The sequence below is a fragment of the Etheostoma cragini genome, chromosome 11 (genome assembly GCF_013103735.1).
Source record: "Etheostoma cragini isolate CJK2018 chromosome 11, CSU_Ecrag_1.0, whole genome shotgun sequence".
Lineage (NCBI taxonomy): Eukaryota > Metazoa > Chordata > Actinopteri > Perciformes > Percidae > Etheostoma > Etheostoma cragini.
The window spans coordinates 26,799,632-26,824,525 of record NC_048417.1 but is presented as its reverse complement, the minus strand read 5'-3'; the positions used below and the strand labels follow the sequence as shown (position 1 = coordinate 26,824,525).

Genomic DNA, 24,894 nt, shown 5'->3' with positions numbered 1-24,894 from the left:
CAGTTTCAATGGTAGCTTTTTTCAGTCAATAACCCCATTGGAGTGTCTTGCTCTTTCATTTACTTTGGGGTGTACTGTATTTCTCATCTCTGGGATCAGTGTGATTGGCAACATTTGATATACCTTACGTACCCGAGGACATTTCCAATAAATCCCTTTATGGTAATTAGGGGCCAAGCAGCAAAGCTTGTTTGGATTTTAGCCACAGACACAATGTCACTAAGCACTTTGTACAGGGGATTCTTCAAGACACGTGATAAGTTCAAGAATGGGAACATTTGTATTTTTAGGGACACATTTGACACCTGTCTATAGGCTAATTTGACCCTACAGTGTTGTTACTTTGCATTTTCTTTTGGATCATTACAAAAAATAATGCAAAGTGATTATCTCAAAATAAAAGAGATAGATACCTGTTCATAATGTATGTTATGCAAAACACACAAAGTGGTCTTAAAGAAAATTCTATTCTCTCAATTTGGACTCTGTCCTGACTAGTCCTGGTCTTGGACTTGACAAAGGTTGACTTGACTACATTAATCTTATCATCACTGCTTTACTTCATTTCTATCCTGAAAAGTCAACAGCTCCATCTTCTGGCGAGTCAGCAGAGAGGAATCACTGTAGCAGTTTAAGTTTGCAGATAATGTAGCTGAACAATGATTGTTGCGTGGCACAGGCTGCATTGATAATGGGGTTTCTACACGCATCTGTCATCCAAGTGGACTGAAAAGTGGACCACCAAAAAAAGGACTCAGGCTTTATCACCTGCCTCATTTAGTTTGGTTGAATCACACTAGGGTTGGTTTCCCCCTTTTCAACATGTCATTATTGTCATTTCACATCAGTGTGAAAAATCGATAAAAAGACACACAATTACATTCTGAATTTGTCTGTTTATTATAAAATGCCACTTTACAACAAATTTCTTTGCTATGTAACATTAAATAAATGACAATTCTGATAATTTTCTAATACAACTGATTAAAAATTTGCAACCCATTACACTTTGCATAATTTGTTAAACTTGAACTTTCTCTGTTTTATGATTACATGTTTCTCTGGAAATGTGACTGCAATGATCTGATGAACTGTAGATAATCCTGTCTTTTCAAATAATGTATTATTTTGGCTCTCGCAACAGGACTTCATAGTGCTTCACATAATTATGTCATAAAGACAATATATGTTAAACAGGGATCACATATGAATGACACTAAATTGAAATGATTACAACAACTTTGTAAAGGGCCCAAGATCTTTTTGTACCAATAGTTTTATTTGAAACACAACTACAGTTCACAGCTGATGTTTTTCTATACTTGATGGGAACGTGGGGCTGTTCTTTTTAACAGTGAAACTGAGGCCGAGCAGGCCTTGGATTTCTGTCTGCAACAAAATCGACTTAAATCCCAGAGATAATGCTTTGACGAAATATAGAGACATAAATACAAGGCTTTCATAGCGCTCCTATTGTGTTGAAATGTTTCATGTCACTAGTGATTACCCAGATACAGTATATGGTGCTTATGACTCTTTCTTTAAATGCAGCAGCATCAGAGAGACACAATACACAACAAGATAAAGCTGAAGAACAGGCCTTTCAATTGTTGATTGCACACAATTTAGACTTAAAGACAGGAAAATGAATCTTCAATTTCTGTATTTGATATTTCAGTCACTGAACAGCAGCAACATATTCATTCATTTAATCTTTGGACCGAGTCTGATCTCCGTCCCTCCACAGTCTCTCTACAGCATGTTGGTCTCACGAGAGCCAGGCTGCAGTATCTGAAGAGTAACTATGAGTTTAACTGCTTTTCTAAACCAGGGGTAAAACAAGGCGTAGATCAAAGGGTTTAGACTAGAGTTAAATTGACACACAAAGAGAAAATAGGATGCAGATGAAACATTAATGAAGCCGTCACCTGCAAGAGAGACACAGTAATATGGGCATAAACACATTAGAAACACAACTACCAGAACACCAAGAGTCCTGGCTGCTTTCAGCTCTGATTTCTTTGCCTTTGGAGTCCCTGTCAGATGGAGTGAGACAGCTGTAATGTGAGAGCGCATGGCACGGGCCTGAGACACAGCCACGGCAAATACTCTCAGATACAGAGCTACAATTACAGTAACTGGAAGAATAAAGGACAAAACAAGATCTATAAGTCCTGTGAAATAGTCAATGACCAACAAACATTCTCCGTAGCAGCAATTATACCTCCCTGGTTGAGTTAAGTCATCCTTCACAATGAAAAAGCTGTAGGAAACAGAATAGAGCCAACACAGACAAACACTGAGTTTAACTCTGTTCACAGTGACTTTAGTGGTGTAATGCAGAGGGTCACAAATAGCCACATAACGGTCAACTGATATGAGCACTATGTCACCTACTGAGGATGCAGTAATGATGATTGTAAGATAATTATAAAGAAAACACACATAGTCACTAAAAAACCAACAGGATGTTTGTCGGAGAACTTCTACAGGCATCAGCACAAGGCCCACTAGAAAGTCTGAGACAGCCAGAGAGAGGAGGAGGATGTTGGTTGGGGTGTGGAGCTTCCTGCAGGGATAGAGAAACGTGTCATTAAACCAACAATACTGAAAGAAAAACCCTAACCAGTTTTCAAAATTAAAAATATAAAATCCATATTAGTTTAAATATTTTTCAGTCCTCTACATCAGTAAGATTAGACAATTAAAAAGACTTGGTTGAGGTCACGGTGGACAGAAAGAAATGATTAATATTGGTAGCAGAGTAGACTTTAACAACAGTCTCTGGCGTCAAAGTCATTTGGATCAACATCATTCAAAACTAACTCAAAGACAATTATTCTAAATATACAGCAGCTGTTCACGTTTTAAAATTACAAATCCTGTAAAGAGAAGCAAAGAAGTTAATATCTGCCTGAAGTGGGAGATTGAGATGATGATGAGCAGGTTGAGAGTCACAGTGTTCAGAGGGATGGAGTAGCACACAATGTAAGTGAGAAGTGTATGGGGCCAAGGAGACGAGGGCTTCCTGCAGGAGGTGTTTGGGAACTGTGGAAAGCAGAGCTCGGCTCCGTCCTCAACCTCCATCTGCAGAGGTCCGCTGATAGCTTCAGCTCTGGCAGCTTTCTGAACAAACCTGAGTCATGTAATTTACCTCTCTCTCATTCTCTTAGTCCCCTCCTCTTTCTCAGTCCCTGTATGACTCTGATGCCCCTCCTCCCTGACTTTGCACATCCCACCATCATATACACTCTCTCTGCAACCCTGCCTTTTTGTCTCTCTTCTGTCTTTTTCTACCCTTGTTTCCTTTCCTTTGTCCTATTATTAAAATCTTTTCAAGTTCATAAAACATAAGTCTTGCATTTCCAGCTCTGTCTCTACAGCCATGTGGAGTAAAGTCTGGGTACACCACAGATGCATTCTGGGATAGGAGAAAACAAAACTATGGGTTGTTTGCATTCTTTAACACAATCACAATTAACTCAGGAGACGCTAAGGTCTGGATACAGAGAAGGTGGCTTTGCTAAATAGTCTCGGGAAGGATCTTGGTTTGGTGAAACATTTGCACCTGGCAAATGAAAACGCCAGAAACAATAATGAATCGAGTTCAATCACACAATAAAGTAACGAGAGCTATTTAAATTAGCTGGACACATGGATAAACATCATTTGGTCTTACCAGAGTACCGCCATGTGTACTTTTTCCATAGCACGAAATGATCCCCAGAGACAGCATCAGGTCCGCTGCTTTTATCAAGGACACCAGGAGGCACTCTAGGATCCTGTAAGTCATCAGTTGAACTGGAGCCTCCTCCTTTAACACAATATCATGTGGCACCATATTTTTGCGGCCTGGGTACTCTTAAAATATTTGACGATTACATAAAGTTTTCACCTGATTTTGTTGATCAGCTGGCAGATGGTCCAGGTCAGGTTACGCTGGGGATGGTGAGGGCAGATACTGGTCATCTACCACCTCTTCTTTCTCCCCAGCTCTGATCAGCAATAGCTCTAGCTTCGTCTCAGGTCTTTCAGCCAACTCCTTGAGGAGGTTCACATGCAGCACCCTGCTGGAACGTGGTTGGCTTGCAGTAGAAAGTTGGAAGGTGGTGTCTCCAAGTTGCTTCTCCAACTCGAAAGGTCCCTGCCATTTTGCCAGCAGTTTGCTGTCACTGGTAGGGAGCATAAGCCACTATCTTTGTTTTGACAGATTTCAGGGAAAACAACTCTGTGAATCTAGTGGAGTAATCTGGATACTTGCTCTGTAGGAAACTACTAGAATTGTTGGGTCCTTGTAAATTCTGGAGTGTGGTCTAGACCTACTCTATCTGTAAAGTGTCTTGAGATAACTCTTGTTATGAATTAATACTATAAATAAAATCGAATTGAATTGAATTGATAAAGCAACATATAGCGATTCCCATTTTTACTTTTTTTCAACTTTTTTACCATACCAAAACGTTCAAACAGAGTGCTAACAATGGGGAGGGGTTGGAGTGGATCTCTACACGGTCCTTAAACTTAGACTTGTGGCGTTTTTCCACTGCTGGTAACAGCTTGCCTCGACACGCCTTGACTCGCCTCTACTCGACTCGATTATTTCTACGTTCGTTTTCCATTGCAAAATGAGTAACGTCTTAGCGTGGCTGGTCACCATAGCTATGCGTGATGAAGTAATTTTCAACGCGACTCACAACAGCACGTCGGCTACCTGCCGCAGCCAGAAGAAATGTTTTGTTTAAAAAGAAGCTGAAGGAAGCAACAAAAATCACCGCTAAAAAAAACAGGAGTTTGGGAATTCCACCGGAGTTCAGACGTCGACATGACTGTTGTTCCCCGACACAAAAGGGTAAGTTAAGTTTCCTGGTAACGTTAGCTAACATTAGCATGTGTTAGGGGCCCCGGTCAGTATTTACTAACGCTATACGCTAGCGTTATATAAAGTACATGAACTTTAGCAACCATGATTACACACCAACATGTATGCTGTTTGTGTTTCAGAGCATTCACGCTTTGCAAAACCGCCGCCGCAGACCGTCTGGTGGGTGACGTCCGACCGGTGAGATCTCCTGTTGTGACCTGCTGGGCTTCATATAATCTTTATGAGAGTCATGTAGAGACTTATGACAACGACTGGGATGCATCTGGGACGGCAGAGCCGGGTGGACACTGTCACAGGCTGCAGAGGAAGAAGACCGGGATGTCCGGGAGGGTTTGATGCGCTACTTGAAAAGCTAAATAAAAACTTTTCTTTGATAACTTGTCTTGTTTTTTTAAAGTAACAGTGTGCAATATTGGAAACGACATAAAGCCCCTAACAGCCTTTAATATTGAACAGTTGATAAGTGAGAATAGTGCAGAGAGTAGATAATCTGTCAGTGTCTGGCTAGATTTGTTTTTTAAATGTTCATTTGTTCTGGACACACACTCCGCACTCTTGTCTGCTAACAACGCAGTGATCCGACCAACCAGCAGTCTGCAGGTTTTCACGTCACCTTGTGAGCTCGCCTCAGCTCGCTTGGAACCTCGACTGAGGTAGTACTAAAAAAAGTCCCTGGTAGCAGATCCCAGGGACTTGTTTTTGTAATGAAAAACCAAAAAAGGCGAGTAGAGTAGAGGCGTGTTGAGTAGATACCACGCAGTGGAAAACCGCCATTAAAGTCTTCTGGTACTAAGGGCAAGTCCTACAAAGCTGAGCAACATCTGCCTGCAAACCAGGCCAGTGAAAGGAGAGTCTTACGCGAGCCAGGGTCTTGTGCTTCCCTAGGTGGCCAGCCCAGGGAACAGAGTGACCCAAGAGAAGTACTGTGTCTCGGGCCACCTTGGGAACCACTAGCTGCCTAGCTGGTCCATGTTGATGATAGAGAATACCTTTCTGGAGGAAATACTCCTCCCTGGCATTGTACTCAAACTCACTCCCCATCTCTCTCTCTTTAGCACTACCCAATAAAGTCACTAGGCTGGAGTCATCGTGTTGCATCTGAACAATGTCTGAAAGTATCTTAAAACCTAGTGGCAAATCTGGAGCTACTGCAACTGGGGATTTTATGACAGTGTGCTGGAACCTCTCCTATCTTTTTTTGCCTGCGTGACGTCCACAGCTTCTCTGGTTGAGTGGCCAGATCTGCATCATAAAAAGGCAGGGCACTGACGTAACAGAGGGCTCATCTATCAGCTCTGCCTGGGCTCTGGTTACGGCAACATTACAACTTTACGGTTGGTTCAACAAATCAAAAAAGACTGGCAAGTCAGTACCCTGGACTACTGGGAAGGAAGGTTGTCAGCAACTCCAATGTTCAATAGGTAGGGCTGTCCTTCAATGTAAACATCAGCAGTGGGGTAAGGTTTCTTATCACCATGTACACAGTAGATGGGAATGGTTTCAAGGGCGCACATAACATTAGCTGGTACAAACTGCCTGTGGACCAGGGTCTGATCACTGCCAGAGTCAATTAGGTCATTCAGCGCTTTACTGTTAACTTTGACCTTTGTCATCTTCATGGATTGATTGCTATAACATTTATGTAAATTTTTCAATGGCACAACACACATCTGAGTGAGCTTTGCAGATCATGTCCCGGCGGTAGTTGTTCATCACGTGGTGACCACAACAAAATATAGTAACTTTGTGCCTTCTCTGCTGCTTGTATTATTTTGCAATGCAGTAATTAAAAAGCAAACTTGTCAAAATGTCCCCAATGAAAGGGAAAGTCCCAGTACCCTGGAGATCCAAGGTCACAGTTTTGATTGAAGTTGAATTAGATGGAACTCTGGAAGTGAATGTCAAATTGCACCCGGAATTGAGTAAGCTTCCTGTATGCGTATGACCACAACAGGATACACACCCTTTTCCATTTGTATTCATGTGTGTATTCTGATGCAAAGCTTTTTCATAACACAATCATATCTAACTTAAATATGGTGACGGCCCACTGCCAACCAGTCAGGTGAAAGTTGCCGGAATTTTTCACCAGGCACGTCTCCCAAGCGTTCGGGAGGCACCGTAAGCCACACAAGCAATCACGGCTATCGAGGCAATGCTTGATCTTCCACCAGCTGCATCACATGGTGTCCCTGTGAATTGTCTCTCGGCGCTGATAAAGATACGCCCCAGGTCTTTTTTTTAGGTGAGCCACAGGCAGGTTGCACAGGCGCAAAAGAGAGAATTGGCAACATTATCCAGTCAGTTTACCTAAACATCCCCAATATCCTTCAAGTCTCCTCCACAATGCTACGGACAATGAGAGCTTCATCATGTAGAGATGATCATCTCGGCCTTTAGGTGAGAGAGATGGGGAAGACATGCACGACACTTGCTACAAGTCGAATTAAACCCCAGACTTCTGTATTGAGGAATAAACCTCTTTTTATGGTTGCGTGCCATACCAATTGATCTAACCAGGGGTCCCACTAATTAATTTTCAAACAACACATGATCCCCAGTTCCTTGGGAAAAGTCCTGTGATTGATTCAGTTGTTAGTTTGACCCATCCAACACCCCAACCTACCATCTTTGTCAGAATTTGGCTCTCCTCACTTGGTGAACTTATTTCCTGCACCTTCGGGTGCGCTCCAGCCGCTCAGTTCAGTTCATGTTTATTCTCCCCATGGGGAAATTATGTTGCAGTAAAAACAAATTTAGGGCTCTACAGCCCTGACTCTCTTTACCTGCTAGATCCTCTACTATATTCACCAGCTAGTCTCTAACTTCATCTATATGCTGCTGAGTTTTTAGAGAGTCATAAAAAGGATGCTGACCATACTGTGAGAGTGAACAAAACATTAATGTTTTGGGCCTTAAAAAACAAACAAAAAGTGAGTCAAAAACTCTCTCTAGATATTAGAGGAGCTGCATATCAGCAGATAATTCTTTTTGGTTTTGGGACTGGCAGCAACCTTTTTTACATTACACATGCTATAATTGAATCCCTTTTTGTTATGAAATAGCTAGACAATTTTGATGAATTAAATGATTGTACTCATTTTAGACACAATATCAACTGAAAAAAACTGTCCTGTTCAGTAATGATTGCATCACATGTTGATGGGTTCATGCTGATGGTTGTTTGTTTTCACACCTCTGATTACAGACACCTCATGAGATGTCATCATCTGACTAACCCATGCAGGTGTGAACAAAGTTACTGTCCAGAGGGGTTCAGCACACTGCCTTTAGGAGCTACTAATGGGCTGTAAGACATAGTTAACAGAGAGGCAGATTAAATCTTCCGGGACCTGACTGTTTGTGTCTGACGATGCCCACTATACACAACTAAGTAAATGGTCATTTAGCCCATAAAACAGTGATCTGTAGGGAGACGAGCCGTTGTCGCCAACTATACTATATTTTTGTAAGCAAATATGTTCGTGTTTTGTATTTTGTATATACAACAACTTTACCAGCCATTTGCCTAGCTAGTAGACTTGATTGTAGGCTGCATAACAGGTAACCCTAGCTACCTCTCTGTCCTCTGCCTGCTGTGAGCGTTTTAGTGCCCGGTCTCTGCGGCAGGTAGCATCTGTGGTGTTACTTGCCGGTGGTCTATCGGTCTGCCATGTACTGGAACATGAAGGCCTCAGGTTTCAGTCTGGTGGTCTATTGGTCTGCCCTGTACTGGAGCCTGAACCCTCAGGTTTCAGTCTTTCGGACTTAACCCTCACCAGTGACGCTGTTGTATCAGAAGCACAGCTCTCTAAACAATTCTCGCTACAGACTCGAAATCCAGGGGTGTCCGAGGGCCTCAGCCATGTGTCCGCTAGCCTCCGACTCTTTGTATGCTTTTGCTATGGCTGTGCTGCTAGTGCTATTTAGCCACGGAATAGCTTACCCTGCCAATGACGTAGTAGATTGTGGAATTCCAACATAACGGTGTCCCTGTAACAACACTTTCAACTTACAATTGTATCCCTTTTAACAAATTCACCTTTTTTAATAATTGTACCATTGAGAAGAAATAAAATACATCTGTTATATCACCATTATTCAAATTCCAGTTCAGTTCAACTATTATCCATTTTCATTTAGGCCACAGACACACATGCTGATGAGTTCTTTGTAGAAATTATTCTTCGGGACAAGTCATTTGCCATTTCAAGAATGGAAACATCAAGTATTTTAGTGGGAGTCAGAGCGTTCAGCTATCAGGCTCCTCTCCTGTGGAACCAGGTTCCAGTTTGGGTTCAGGAGGCAGACACCGTCTCCACATTTAAGAGTAGGCTTAAGACTTTCCTCTTTGATAAAGCTTGTAGTTAGTGCTGGCTCAGGAGAGTCCTGATCATTGTCCTACACATTCCTTGTCAAGTTACTTAAACAGTAGTCTTCCATTTCCAGCTCTATCTCTACAGCCATATTGAGTAAAGTCTGGCGGACTTTTTCCATAGCAATACCACCAATCGACACAGATGTCCATGTTTACCCCTCGGCAAAAGTCTGCTGAGTGACTTGCATCAACCGGTAAAAAATCTGCGATTTTCCCTCTCTTGCATGTAGCTTAGTGCAGTGCCTTTGAAACCATACACAATGGTTACTAAGATGCATCAGTCTTCCCAACTCCGCACTCTTGTCGCCTTTCTGGCTCCTACTGCTGGCCCCAACTACTAAATTTATAAGTCCACAAACCAATGTGAGAAGTCACTGATATTAAATCCATTGTAGTAACCCTTTATGGTTTGTGTACGAGCCACCTAGGCCCAGCCAATCAGCGTCCTGTGCAGATCTACTGACAGGCAGTGGGCAAGTTACTTTTAAAACGTAGTAGATCACTATTTTCTGTAATTTGAGAGGAATTGGTTATATTACACTATATAACTGTCTCTGAATTGCAATGAATTACATTACTTTTGCATTACTTTTGAGTTCCTCCCATAACAGCAGATGTCTCTTTTTTCAATTGCAGGATTTTTACCTTTCTGGTTGAGTTGGGAGATCTTTCACAAAGAGAATGCTGTAGGAAATGAGCAGAGCCAACAGAGACAAACACAGAGTGTATCTCTTCTCCCAGTAATCTGTTGGTGTAATGCAGATGGTCACAAAAAGCACCGTAACCTGTTGTTGGATAAAAGACAAGCTCCTGTTTGATTCAGGCAATCATGTTTGAAGAGGTCAGTTCTGTGGTAGAAGGTAGTGTTGTTGTCCACGCAGGGTTTGTTTTTGGTACAGCAGTAGCCCTTAAGCCATATGTGTAGTTTCCTTAATGGGCTAAACTTTACATCGTCAAAAAAGGGGGAGGGCAGTGGTCCTGAGATCATGCATTGTTTACCGGTGTTCAAAATACTGTAACGCTCACCCCTGAGTTGCAGCGTTGAAGAAGGAGGCAATAACTGGTTTGCAACTTCTGTGCATTTATTTAATAACACAGCTTAACTCCGGTCACTGTTGGCCGTGACCACACCAAACATTCAGTCCACAACAACGGAACCAGGAGCCCTTCTTCTACGGCCCAAACTCGGGTTGCCCCATCCACCCCCCCCAGTCACGTTGATGCTCCGCTGTGAGGATTGCCAGCTGCTTTGCAAGGGTCCTGTTGAACCTCTCGACGAGGCCATCGCTCTGAGGGTGCAGCTCTGTGGTCCGGGTCTTATCCATGCCGATACGCTCACACAGTATGGCAAAGACCTGTGATTCAAAATTCCTCCCTTGGTCACTGTGGATGGTTTCAGCCACCCCGAACCTGCTGAACATTCCCTATACCAGAGCGTCAACCACTGTCTCTGCTTCCTGATTTGGCATTGCGTACGCTTCAGGCCATTGTGTAAAATAGTCCATGGCAACCAAAACGTACCGGTTGCCTGTATCCGTGCGGGGGAATGGGCCCATGACATCCACAGCTACTCTTTCCATGGGAGCCCCCACTGCCTGTTGCTGTAGTTGTGCGCGGGACTGGTCCGGGGGGCCCTTATAGGCCGCCCAGAGGTCGCAGCAGCGGCAAAAGTTCTCTACGTCCCGTCTGGCCCGCCCCCAGTAAAATCCCTGACGAAGCCGGCGGAGTGTTTTGGCTACTCCGAAGTGCCCTTCCCCTGCTGTCCAGTGTGATGTTCTTAGCACTGCGTCTCTCAGTGAACTGGGGACTATCACCTGCCACCTTTCCTCTCCCGTGGCAGGCTCCTTCCAGGCTCTCTGCAGTACCCCATCCCTCACTCTCAGTGCATCAAACAATGTCCACAGTCCTTTCGTTGCAGTGGAGCTCCCTGTCACCTCTTCCCAGGGTGGTCTCTGTCCTGCTTCAACCCACTGTCGCGCATGTTGTATGTATCTGTCCTGCTCTTGTTGTGTCTGCCACTCAGCCACATCAACCATCGTTGTACCCCGGCAGACTGGTCCGGCCCCCTCATGCATGGGGCATGTCTCCTCCTCGATACGGAGCTCTCGCTCACGCACTTCTCTCCGCTCACAATATCGGCACCCGCCCAGAGCACAAGGGCGGCGGGAAAGGGCATCTGCGTTGGCATGGCTAGCTCCGGCCCTGTGTACCACTGTGAAAACATAAGACTGCAGAATTTAAATCCAGCGTGCAACTTGGCCCTCTGATTCTCTGAAGGACATCAGCCACTGCAGCGCTGAATGATCCGTCCTGACAGTAAAGGGGCGGCCACACAGGTAGTACTTAAAGTGTTTTATTGCTGCCACCACTGCGAGGAGCTCTCGGCTCTCGTAGCAACGCTCAGCTTTGTTGAAGGTTTTGCTGAAGTATGCCACTACTCTCTCTCTGTCTGGCCTTGACTGGGCTAGCACTGTGCCCATGCCCACGTCGCTGGTGTCTGTGTCAAGAAGAAACGGCAAACTGGGGTCAGGGGGGGTGAGAATGGGTGCCTCCGTTATTGCCTTCTGGAGGGAGTTGAAGGCTTGCTGACACTGTGGCGTCCAGATGAAGCCCCTGCCTTTCTGCAGCAGGTGATACAGGGGGCGGCTGTGCAGGAGAAGCCTCGCACAAACTTCCTGTAATATGAAGCCAGGCCAAGGAAGCTCTTCAGTTGTCGTTGGTCGGTGGGTGTGGGCCAGTCTCTCACTGCATGCACTTTCTCCTCCAATGTGCTGATGCTGTCTCCCCCTATTCTGTGACCCAAGAACTCCACCTCTCTCCTCATAAAGCGGCACTTTTGTGGGTGTAATTTCAGGCCCGCTGCAGACACTCTCTGTAGCACCAGCCTCAGCGACTCCAAGGCTGTTTGGAAGGAGCTACCATGGGCTAGGATGTCATCCAAATACACCGGACATCTCTGACGGGGGATGCCAGCCAGCACCCGGTCCATGAGTCTTTCAAAGGTGGCTGGGGCATTACACAGGCCAAAACTGAGGATCCGGAACTGCCACAACCCCCTCTCCACACTGAAGGCAGTCTTTGGTCTCGCTTCCTGGCTGAGTCTGAGGAGATGGCCAGGCTGTCCACATCCCCAGCAGACCAGGGGGCGATGGCGAGAGCGTGCAGCACTTTGTGGCAAATGCATAGACCCAGCACGAATCAGTTCAGTCATTTCAGCGGCCCATGCAGGCTTTACTTGGGCTGCGTAAGTACATGCAGCGGCTCTCACCGAAGGACCACTCTCTGCAGGGCCGCTGTCCATGGCCTCGCCCTCCACAACCTCCCTTTCTAGAGCCAGCTCCAAAGCCTCTTGTATGGAACGGGGATGGGCGAGCTGGGTCTGAATGCGCAGTCCCCTTGGGGTTAAGGCTTGAATAAACTGGTCCCTAGCAAGCTCTGTTTGTACTGCAGGGGGCATGTGGAGTCTCAATGTTGTTAGCTAAGACGCGGAGGGGCTCCCTAGGTCGCCTGCGCCTGTTGGACAGCTCAGAGCGCAGGAGACCGGACTGTTCACAGTGTCCAAAACATCTCTGTAGGGCTCAAACAAGAGCCATATAATCATTTCTTTCTTCCGGGCTGAGCAGTAACAGGCACGCTAGTGTGTCATCCGTAAGGCATAAGGCTAACTGTAGCGCTTTATCATTATCTGCCCAGCCCGCAGCCTGTGATAGCAGTTCAAATTGGGCATGAAATGCCTGCCAGTCCGCCTTACCGGAGTACTTTGGCGTTTTACATGGGGCCCGGCAAGCATGGGCACCCCCATTTTGCCACACAGGCAGCGTGTTCTCTCCGTTGTAGTGCTGTGGTGGAGCTGTCGAGTGTGTGGTAACGTGCCATTGAGGAAGCCTTCCACACATCCTCCGCCATGTTGGGGGACAGCTGGGCCCATTCCCGCATCGTTGGCCATGCTCCTCACCGCCAGTTTCAAGCGGGCTTTGGTCCCCGCAGCACGCTCAAACTCCGCCACCAGACCCTCTGCTCGGGCGTAACTGTAGCTCACCCCTTCCTCCTTAATTTTCGGCAGCGCTCCTCCCTCCGCCATGTCCATCAACAGTAGGCTCCCACAGGAGCTCCGTTCGGTAGGTCCGCTAGCCGGCTAAGCTAACACCGGAGAAGTAACCAGTCCGCCACTTTAACTTCTGACACCAGTGTAACGCTCACCCCTGAGTTGCAGTGTTGAAGAAGGAGGCGATAACTGGTTTGCAACTTCTGTGCATTTATTTTATAACACAGCTTAACTCCGGTCACTGTTGGCCGTGACCACCCAGAACATTCAGTCCACAACAACGGAACCAGGAGCCCTTCTTCTACGGCCCAAACTCGGGTTGCCCCCGCCCCCCATAGAACCACACTGACCTCTGCTGGTAACAGTAGTGCATAACACTAACAAATATAAACATTTGCTTAACTGATGAACTCTTAATAACAGGGACACATTAGCTCAGCTCATTCCAATACTGTAATTAAGCTAACACATTTTGCTTTAAGATTCTCAGTTTGTTGCTGTTAAAATATGTTCATTATGTCCTCAGTTGTATATGAGGTAATATGATGCTGTACTGTTCCATATTGTGTAAATGTTTATACCACAAGGGAGCACTATGTTGTAAGCTATGGAGGGCACGTTTGCGTCATTGTTTGTCCCATTTGCTTTGCCGTAGTTAAGTGAGAAGCTGTCTGGCCGTGAGACTGATGTGTCTGCAGCTCAAAAGTAATTATGCCAAGGACGGCTGAAGATGATTCATCTTCATCGCCAATGTTTTCCTCCGAATACAACGTTAGCTGCAACAACAGAATAACATAATTCAACAGTTGCATCTTTAATTTATTCCCTCCAGCATCAGTCCTGGATGCTGGAGGGAATAAATTAAAGATGCAACTGTTGAATTAAGTTATTCAGTTGGGTGTTACAAACCATTCAATAATAATTTTACCCCTTAATCCTCTGGTGTTCTGACTTTCTGTCATTCTTCTTTTACCCCACCCTCCTTCCAGATGTCAACCCACCTGAACAACTGCAACAGCCTGGAGCAGGTATAAGCACATTAATCTTTAGACAGTTGGACATAAGGTCAGATAATTTAGTTTGTTTCAAGCTTACCGAACCCTTAAGTCTTCAAACCTTTCCTAGTAATTGCCCCATGCATTGTCTTTTTGACCCCCGTTTGGCAAGCAGAGGTACCTCTGGTCTTCTCTGCTGCTTTCTTCTTTTGCCACACAGTAATGTACAAAGAGACAAACAATCCAAATCACCCCAATAAAAGGGAAAATTCCAGATCCGGAGTTCCATGATCGCTGTTTTGGGTGACAGCACAACATTGAATTGTAATATGCAACTAGAAACGATTGAGCTTCTCTTATTGAGGACACAACAGATTACACTCTCGCTTCCATTTATAAGAGGAACCAGGTGTGTAATCTGATGCAAAGCATTCTCATGAATGCAATTGGCATCACGTGGCAGTTGAACTGAGTTTAGTTGGGAACCGGTCAGCGTGAGTTGATGGTCTTGACAGCAGCTGCTACAGTTAAGTATACAGTAGACGACAAAAGGGGACAATTATAAGAGCAGTTAAGTTTAGACACCAAAATGACTAGATAAGACTGCAAAAAAAGGTTGTAGTTTGAATACTCCACTTAAGTAGTACTCCCTGGACACAAACACATATTTATTTATTGAAAGTCTTGTGGTTTCTCCTTAATTTCTTACGGGTCATTAACTCTACTCTCCGGCTAGAAAGCCCTGTGTATTGGGACTCAAACCTCCACACTGCCCTCCTCCCTACGCGGATCTTCCTGGTCTTATACTGTATCAGTCTGTTTGGTGCTGACAGGTATTTAACGTGATATACATATGAATTACTGTGCTTTACTTTTCGTAGCTATATAAACACATGGTTAATGAGAACGGCCTGTCTAGTTGTTTTTTTTTAAGATTTTTATTTTTGGGCATTTTTATGCCTTTAATGGACAGGACAGCTGAAGTTGTGAAAGGGGGAGTGACATGCAGCAAATGGCCGCAGGCTGGATTCGAACCGGGGCCGGCTGCGTCGAGGAGTAAACCTCTATACATGGGCACCCGCTCTACCAACTGAGCTATCTGGGTGCCCCGGCCTGTCTAGTTTGAACCTGCCGGGCCTTCTCAATGTCTCGACAGCTTCCCCAGTAGTTTTTATTCTGTTCCATCAGCCCCTCACTTCCACATGCAGATCTATGGTACTTTGTAGACATGCCACCAGATCCCCCCAGATACCCTGGATTAATAGTAAGGCTTTAATTTTTGAAAGAACTTTCAAAAAAATAAATTTTTGTTCCCAGTCTATCACTCAGGAATGCACGTAAGCTGGTAAGGCTGAAAACCAAACTTGAATGCCCAGGACACCCCTCAGACGGCACTGCATTAAAAACCAGCATCATTATCTAAGGGCATTATTACCACGTGGCTCATGAACACTTAGGAAATCCATTGTGAGTCAACACAGTTCATCGCTAGATCTAAAAGTGCAAGGTAGAACTCTACCATGCAAAGTGGTAGACATATCAACAACACCCAGTAACGCCACTGGCTTCTCTGGGCCCAAGCTCATCTGAGATGGACTGAGGACTGGCAAAGTGGAAAAGTCTGCTCTGGTCTGACGTGTCCACATTTCAAATTGTTTTTGGAAATCATCATGGACATCATGTCCTCCAGGCCAAAGAGGTAAAGGACCATCCATGTTGTTATCAGCGCAAAGTATGAAAGACAGCATCTGTGATTGTACTAGGGTGTGTTATTGCCCATGGCATGGGTAGCTTGAACATCTGTGAAAGCATCATTAATGCTGAAAGGTACATGAAGTTTTGGAGCAACTTTAGAGCAAATGTGCTGCCATCCAAGCAGCGTCTTTTTCATGGACGTCGCTGCTTATTTCAGCAAAACAATGGCAAGCCACATTCTGCACATGTTACAACATGACCTTACTTCCTGCTCGTCTCCCATCAAAATAGCTTTGGCCACCGTTCCGTACATTCTGGTACGCTCCGGCTGCGCTACAACCCTAACCCTATTTACCTGCTACATCATCAAAAACATTCATCAGCCCGTTGCTAACTTTGTCTTTGTGCTGTACTTAGAGAGTTCTAAAAAAGGTAGTTCATTAAAACAGTGAGAATTAGGAAAATATGTGTTAGGGCTAAAAAAAAAACAACTGTTAGTAAAAAACCCTTTGTGAAGCTGAGAGGATCTGCAGAGTCTGGAGATAATTCTCTGTGGATTTGTGACTGACAGCGACCTATCTGACATCACACATGCTAATTGAATCCCTTTGATTATTAAAAACCTGAAACATTCCGATTGATTAAAATATTGTACTTATGGCAGACACAATACCGACTAAAAACATCACTGTTCAGTAATGATTGCATCAGATGTTGATTTTTTTCATGCTGTCTTTACACCTTTGATTGCAGTGACACCTCATTGGTTGAGATGTCATCATCTGACTAACCAGTTGTAAACAAAACTTCCTGTCCAGAGGGGTTCAGCACACCGCCTTTAGGGCCACTAATGGGCTGCAAAACATCGTTCATAGAGAGGCAGAAATCTCAGGGGACCTCGTGTGTATGACGGGGATCACTAAACAGGCAAATTAAGTAAATGGTCATTTTAAATAGAGAGCCTTGTACTTCTTAGACGAAACAAGAAATGTAGACTAAACTAAATACTCAAGCCAGAAGCTTATATATCTGCCTTCCTTCCTGAAAATTCAAAGACTAGTTTGGTGCCTATTGAAAATGTGTCTGTTTAGGACGGGCCGATTGCTTGGCCTGTGGTATCGCTGCTTGGAGCTTTTTCCGAAACCATTGTACACCAAAACTACCTGCAAATGAAACCCGAAGCACTGTATATGCAAGGCAACGCTCAGCAACTCATTATGATATAGTGTCAGCAAAAAAAGTCTTTTTATTGAGTTTCCTCTTGATAAAATGCCCTAAAGGAATTTTATTTATGTATTAATATCCAATATCCAACGCTGTCCAAACGACTCCAAGTAACCCTTTATAACTAACTAACCCAAATGCAAGTTCATAGGGTACGCAGGAAGAACAGTTCTTGAGATATTTACATGCACTCACACAGAGTGGGTAACATTCAACGTCACATGCATAACCAGAGGGAAAGTAACATCTTATTTTTACCCAAACCACAATCTATTTCTAAACGTCATACGGCTAGACGCAAGTACAAAGCGTCCACCACTGACGCCAAGAGTCCCGACCAAGCGCGTCTAAATATGACGCTGACGGATCGTTTGTGGTTGGGTCAACAACAAACACCAAACGCACCTGACCAAGCATCGCTTTCTGGTGCGATGGGAGTAAGAATGTGCTAGAAATACACACTGTATTTGAATGCATAGTTAAATCGATCTCACCCTTAACACTAAGGTCCCACAATGAGACAAAAAAAGTTACCAATGGAGGCAGTGGTAGATCAGCAACTCACATGATCTACATGTAAAATTACTGTTTTTGTCAAAGTAGTGTGGTTGCTTTGAAGAGAGCAGAGATAAAGGCTTCAGTTCCCCATTGTAAAGGGCTGTCTGACAGCACGGTAAAGCGGTGGAAATATTGTAAATATAGTGCACACTTAAAGGGATACTTAGCCGATTTAAAACCAGGTCTGTGTCATGGCAGTGTGTGTGCAGATGAACGCCTTCCCTCCATTGGTAGTCTGACGGGGGTTTTTATCAGACGCGGAGTGAAACTTATTGTGCAAAGGAATTTTAATCTTAGGTGCTATTAGACGATGGAAATTAACCAATTAGATTGCGTAATTTTAAGCTATATATATAGTAAATACACACACAAACACACACATACAACCGGTCAAACGCGCTTGGTCGGAACTATTCACGCCACTTTGGGCGGTCTGGGATCAGAATGTTCTACTGGCATGTGGCACAAGAACGGGACAGTTAGCGTTAGGAAAAGGTACGTTTCTGTTACACGCGGGTCAAGAACGTGACACAAACTCTGGTCTCCAGGTCAAAAGTCCTGTGTTGTTTGACCCATCCAACACCCCAACCAACCTCTTACACAGAATTTCGTCTTTTCATACTACTCCCTACCGCTGCCGCCATTTGTACCACATCATCTTAAAGCGCTGTGGAGCTGCTGCTCTTCCCGGGGCGTTCCATACATGCCGAGTGGTGCTTTTTGCATTGTACTGGACGCTGAGGAGCACTGCCCAAGCGTTGTATTTTCTGAATTGGGACTTAGAACTTGGCTTGGCCTACTAGAACTACCATTTCTTGTTTGATGTCTTGTTTCACTTCCTTCTTTGTGTTTGTTCCGTCCTTGGTGATTGTCTACTCAGACTGATGAGTTCCAGCTGTTCATCAGGTCACCGTCACAGCCCTCGTTGCCTTGTGTATTTAGTCTGAGTTATCCCCTTTGTCTGGTGTCAGATTGCCATCGGACCTTGTGTTTCTACTGTTCAGTACATACATACATTACTGGAAAAAGAAAGAGGAAGTATAGCTGTAAGGGTTATAGAGTTATGGTCAATTACTTGCTAAGCCCTTTGCAAAGTGTTCTTAAGTGTTTTTTATGACCAATCTTTAACCTGGGATGAACTTAACCCCCCTTCAGGGTTTGAACACTAATAACACAATTGTCACATTAAATAAACACAGGATAGATTTCTTACAAGTCGGATATATTGAGAGCTCCAGAGCTGATACATATCATAACAACACTAGTTTTTGTGCCGACTACTTCATCTACTTCTGCACTCCTACTCTCCAACCCTCCCCATTTTCCCAGGAGACTCCTGATTTCCATTGCCTTCTCCCAGTTTCTGTCAAATTACAACACCATTTTTTCTTTGTCATCTCAACCTGTTTCTGTCACTTCACAGCAAGTTTAAGCCGTACGACTCTGAACGTCTACTATTTCCATCCAGACATGAACGTCTACTGTTTCCATCCAGACAACAATACAGCTATACCAAATGTTAGTTGTGGCATGCAGGTGACTCGAAGGAGAGCCTAGTCCTCCTCAGAAAGAGAGGAATAGAGATTACTGCATATTTTATCACAATTTTGATGAAGTGAAATAAACAGTTTCAATGGTAGCTTTTTTCAGTCAATAACCCCATTGGAGTGTCTTGCTCTTTCATTTACTTTGGGGTGTACTGTCTTTCTCAGCTCTGGGATCAGTGTGATTGGCAACATTTGATATACTTTACGTACCCAAGGAAATATCCAATAAATCCCTTGATGATAATTAGGGGCCGAGCAGCGGAGCTTGTTTGGAGTTTGGCCACAGACACAATGTCACTGAGCACTTTGTACAGGGGATTCTTCAAGACACGTGTACTATGTGTGATTTTCTCCATTACGAAAATCTCTTCCACAATGCTCAGCCACTGCTCCACTGCGGGAGGGTCTTGTCTATACCATAGTTTTGTGATGGTTTTCCTTGATGCAGAAAGTAATATTTTCAACAGATATTCATCGCCCTTTTGAATTACATCGTGCGTGAGGCATCCCAGGTAGAGTGTTTTGCACGATCTGGGTATTCCGTATCCCAATATGTTTTTCAAGATAAGGCTAACATTATGCCAGTATGTGGTTAGCTTTTGACAAGCCCAGAATATGTGAGTGTGGCCTACATCAGTCTGGCCACAGAGTCTCCAGCATGGCTGTGAACTGGATACCATCCCGGACTTGATCTCTGGTGTTATAAATAATCTAATCATGTTTTTCCAATTAAATTCCCTCCACACACTGGAACAGGTGGCCGTGCACTGCATTTTACAAATTTTAAACCAATCCTCCTCACTTATGTGCTCCTTCAATTCGTCCTCCCATTTTTCTTTGATGTACATAGTAGATGTCTTCCTGCCTGCCATCAGTCCCTGGTATAGTGCTGAAATAACCCGCAATTTATTCCCCTCATAGGCCTTATGAAATATCTCTATTATTTCACTTACATTGGTTTTTATCTCTTTCTCATAATAATCTTTTATTTGCAGGTATCTATACTGGTCTTGAACCTCCAGGCCATATTTTCCCTTCAAGCTATTAAAGCTCAACAGATTGCCCTTTTCGGTCAATTTACACATTGCTGTGGCACCTTTATCTGCCCATTGTTTGAAACCTGTATCATAAATACCTGGTTTAAACCTCGGGTCCCAAGCGAACCAGCTCAAACTCTTTGTTTCTTTCTCTAGATTGTCATTATCAATCACTGTGTTCCATATTTCAATCGTAGTTTTAGTTATTGAATCTAGCTTATTGCTTAGTTTGCCTAAGAGTGTTTTATGTGCTATTACATTTTTAACTTCTATGTCTTTTCTACTTATTTCCATATTTTTCCATTTTGAAACATAGTCATCATTGCACCAACATACCAGGGGTCGAATTTGTGCGGCCCAGAAATATTCTTTCAGGGCTGGTAGACCCAGGCCTCCTTAACATTTGTATTTTTAGGGACACAATTGACACCTGTCTATAGCCTAATTTGACCCTACAGTGTTGTTACTTTGCACTTTCTTTTGGATCATTACAAAAAATACTGCAAAGTGATTATCTTAAAAAAAGAGAGATAGTGTCTCTGGCCTAACATACATCATGAACAGGTATCTAAGTGGTCTTGAAGAAAATTCTATTCTCTTTCATTATTACTCGATCCTGACTAGTCCTGGTCTTGGACTTGACAAAGGTTGACTTGACTACACCACTATTAATCGTATCATCACTGCTTTACTTCATTTCTATCCTGCAAAATACAAGTTAACAGCTCCATCTTCTGGCGAGTCAGCAGAGAGTAATCACTATGGAAAGTTTGCAGATAATGTAGCTGAACAATAATTGTTGCATGGCACAGGCTGCATTGATAAGGTTTTTTTTGCAGGCATCTGTCATCCAAGTGGACCGAAAAGTGGACCACCAAAAAAAGGACTAACGGCCTCATTTAGTTTGGCTGAATCACACGAGGGTTGGTTTCCCCCTTTTCAACATATCATTATTGTCATTTCACATCAGTGGGAAAAATTGATAAAAGGACACAATATTACATTCTGAATATGTCTGTTTATTATCAAATGCCACTTTACAACAAATCTCTATGCTATGTAACATTAAATAAATGACAATTCTGATGATTGTCTAATAAAACTGATTTAAACTTGCAACCCATTACACTTTACATAATTTGCTAAACTTGAATTTCTCTGTCCTATGATTACATATTTCTCTGGAAATGTGACTGCAATGATCTGATAATCCTGTCTTTTCCAAAAAATCTATTATTTTGCTTCTCACAACAGGACTTAATAGTGATTTTAATAATTTTGTCATTAAGACCATATACTGTGTGTCAACAAGGGATTACATATAAATGACACTAAATTGAAATGATTAAACAACTTTGTAACGGGCCCAAAATCTTTTAGCACTGAGAGTTTTATGTTAAACACAACTACAGTTCACAGCTAATGTTTTTCTATACTTGGGTGGAAAGTGGGGCTGTTCTTGTTCATCAGTTAAACAGAAATCCCAGGCCTGCTCGGCTTCTGTTTGCAACAAAATCAACATAAATCACAGAGATGATGCTGTGAAGAAATAGAGAGACATAAATACAAAGTTTTCATAGCGCTTTTGTTGTGGTGGGTTGGAATGTTTCATGTCACTAGTGATTACCTAGAAACAGTATATGGTGCTTATGACTCTTTCTTTAAATGCAACAGCATCAGAGAGACACAATACACAACAAGATAAAGCGGAAGAACTGTTGTTGATCATACACGATTTAGACTTAAAGACAGGAAAGTATATCTTCAATTTCTCCATTTCATAAGTAACACACTGAACATATTCATTCATTTAATCCTTAGACCGAGTCTGATCCCAGTCCCTCCACAGATTCTCTACAGCATGTTGGTCTCACAGGAGCCAGGCTGCAGTATCTGAAGAGTAACTATGAGTTTAACTGCTTTTCTAAACCAGGGGTAAAACAAGGCATAGATCACAGGGTTTAGACAAGAGTTTAAAAAATAAAACACTGGGACAATAAAGGATGCATATGAAGCTTTGACCAAGCTGTCACCTGAAAGGGAAACAGAGTAATATGGGCAGAAACACATTAGAAACACAACTACCAGAACACCAAGAGTCCTGGCTGCTTTCAGCTCTGATTTCTTTGCCTTTGGAGTCACTGACAGCTGGAGTGTGACAGCTGTAATGTGAGAGCGCATGGCACGGGCCTGAGACACAGCCACGGCAAATACTCTCAGATACAGAGCTACGATGACAGTAACTGGAACAATAAAGGACAAAACAAGATCTATTAGTCCTGTGAAATAGTCAATGACAAACAAACATTCTCCGTAGCAGGAATTATACCTCCCTGGTTGAGTCAGGTCATCCTTCACAAAGAGAAAGCTGTAGGAAGCAGAATAGAGCCAACACAGACAAACACTGAGTTTAACTCTGTTCATGGTGATTCTGGTGTTGTAATGCAGAGGGTCACAAATAGCCACATAACGGTCAACTGATATGAGCACCATGTCACCTAGTGAGGATGCAGTAATGATGATTGTAAGATAATTATTAAGAAAACACACAAAGTCTCCAACAAACCAGCAGGATGTTTTCCTGAGGATTTCTCCCGGCATCAGCACAAGACTCACTAGAAGGTCTGAGACAGCCAGAGAGAGGAGGAGGATGTTGGTGGGTGTGTGGAGCTGCCTGCAGGGAAAGAGAAAAGTATCACTAAACCAACAACACTGACAGAATAACCCAAACCAGTACTCAAAATTAAAAATATAAAATCCATATTAGTTTAAATATTTTTCAATCCACCACATCAGTGAGAGTAGTTAAAATTACTTGATTGAGGTCACGGTGGACAGAAAGCAATGATTAATATTGGTAAGAAAGTAGACATGAACAACAGTCTCTGGCATCAAAGTCAAACATTTGGAGCATCAAAATTCAGAACTAACTCAAAGACAATTCTTGTAAAAATACAGCAGCTGTTCACATTTTAACATTGCAAATCCTGTAGAGAGAAGCAAAGAAGTTAATATCTGCCTGAAGTGGGAGATTGAGATGATGATGAGCAGGTTGAGAGTCACAGTGATCAGAGAGATTGAGTACCACACAATGTAAATGAGCAGTTTTTGGGGCCAAGGAGACGGGGGGTTCCTGCAGGAGGTGTTTGGGAACTGTGGAAAGCAGAGCTCAGCTCCGTCCTCAACTTCCATCTGCAGAGGTCTGCAGATAGCTGCAGCTCTGGCACCTTTCTGAACAAACCTGAACCACGTAACTGATTTATCCCTCTCTCATTCTCTTCATCCCATCCTCTTTCTCAGTCCCTGTTTGACTCTGATGCCCCTCCTCTCTGACTCTGCACATCCCACTGTCATCGTCATCACTCTCTTTGTAACCCCGCCTTTCTCACTGTCTCTCTATCCAATCTCTCTTCTGTCATTTACTACCTTTGTTTGCTTTCCATTGTCCTATTATTGATAACTTTTCAAGTTTCTAAAAAAGAAGTTTTGCATTTCCAGCTCTGTCTCTACAGCCATGTGAAGTAAGGTAAAGAAAACAACACTCCGTTTTTTTTTTTTTTTTTACCCAATCACAATTAACTCAGGAGACGCTAAGCTCTGGATGCAGAGACGGAGGCTCTGCTAAATAGTCTGGGGATGGAACTTGGTTTGGTTAAAAATGTGCACCTGGCCAATGAAAACGCCACATACAATAATCAATCAAGTTAAATCACACAATACAGTAACGTGAGCTATTTAAATTAGCTGGACACGCGGTTAAATACCATTTGGTCTTACCAGAGTACCGCCATGTGTACTTTTTCCAAAGCAATCCCACTAACAAGCCCAGAAAACTCTGCTGGATGACACGAATCAGCCAGTTGAAGACCAAAAATGTTTCCTCTCTAGCATTTTGGTAAATGAAGTAGCATTGAAACCATTCACGACGGTGGCTAAGCTGTGTCCGTCTCCCCAGCTGACCAAATATGGTGACTTCTGTCTTCAAAATCCCAAGATAGTGTTGGCCAAAAGGCAAACTGCTAGCTTCAAAACAGCAGACAAACCAAAGGGTGAATTAATTGAAGCTCCGTCTACTATATCCGCCAAACTTTGACACAGAGTTCAGGTATCGGAAATCAATACAAAACCGCATTCTGGCATCCTTTTTAGGAACCAACAACACTGGATTACACCACTCACTTTTGGAGCGCTTGATGATCCCCAGAGACAGCATCAGGTCCACTTCTTTTTTCAAGGACACCAGGAGGCGCGGAATCCTGTAACTCGTTCGTTTAATTGGAGCCTCCTCCTTTAACAAAATATCAGGCTCCACCATATTTGTGCAAACTGGGTACTCTTGATATATTTGACGATTACATAACGCTTTCCCCTGATTTTATCCATCAGCTGGCAGATGGTCCAGGTCAGGTTCCGCTGGGGCTACTGAGGGCAGATACTGGTCATCTACCACCTCTTCCTCCTCCACAGCTCTGATCATCAATACCTCTGCCTTCCGCTTAGGCCTTTCCGTCAACTCCTTTAGGAGGTTCACTG

At 43.6% G+C, this 24,894-nt stretch overlaps 2 protein-coding genes across 2 annotated transcripts; both read right to left on the bottom strand.

The window, feature by feature from the left end:
- Positions 1–1,752: 1,752 nt before the first annotated feature.
- LOC117953215 (trace amine-associated receptor 13c-like) lies at positions 1,753–3,087 on the bottom strand. Its single transcript, XM_034886043.1, has 2 exons — positions 2,915–3,087; positions 1,753–2,569 (listed from the first exon to the last, which is right to left on the bottom strand). The coding sequence occupies exons 1-2, from the start codon at positions 3,085–3,087 to the stop codon at positions 1,753–1,755; spliced, it is 990 nt and encodes a 329-aa protein (XP_034741934.1).
- Positions 3,088–22,215: 19,128 nt separating this feature from the next.
- LOC117953212 (trace amine-associated receptor 13c-like) lies at positions 22,216–23,553 on the bottom strand. Its single transcript, XM_034886040.1, has 2 exons — positions 23,381–23,553; positions 22,216–23,035 (listed from the first exon to the last, which is right to left on the bottom strand). The coding sequence occupies exons 1-2, from the start codon at positions 23,551–23,553 to the stop codon at positions 22,216–22,218; spliced, it is 993 nt and encodes a 330-aa protein (XP_034741931.1).
- Between the last annotated feature and the right edge of the window lie 1,341 nt (positions 23,554–24,894).

Bases quoted from the DNA above. Each gene is read 5' to 3' on its own strand.
- LOC117953215 (XM_034886043.1), bottom strand. From the start codon at position 3,087: ATGGAGGTTGAGGACGGAGCCGAGCTCTGCTTTCCACAGTTCCCAAAC. The intron at 2,570-2,914 runs GCAGATATTAAC...CTATCCCTGCAG, and splicing joins ATCTCAATCTCCCACTTCAG to GAAGCTCCACACCCCAACCA.
- LOC117953212 (XM_034886040.1), bottom strand. From the start codon at position 23,553: ATGGAAGTTGAGGACGGAGCTGAGCTCTGCTTTCCACAGTTCCCAAAC. The intron at 23,036-23,380 runs GCAGATATTAAC...CTTTCCCTGCAG, and splicing joins ATCTCAATCTCCCACTTCAG to GCAGCTCCACACACCCACCA.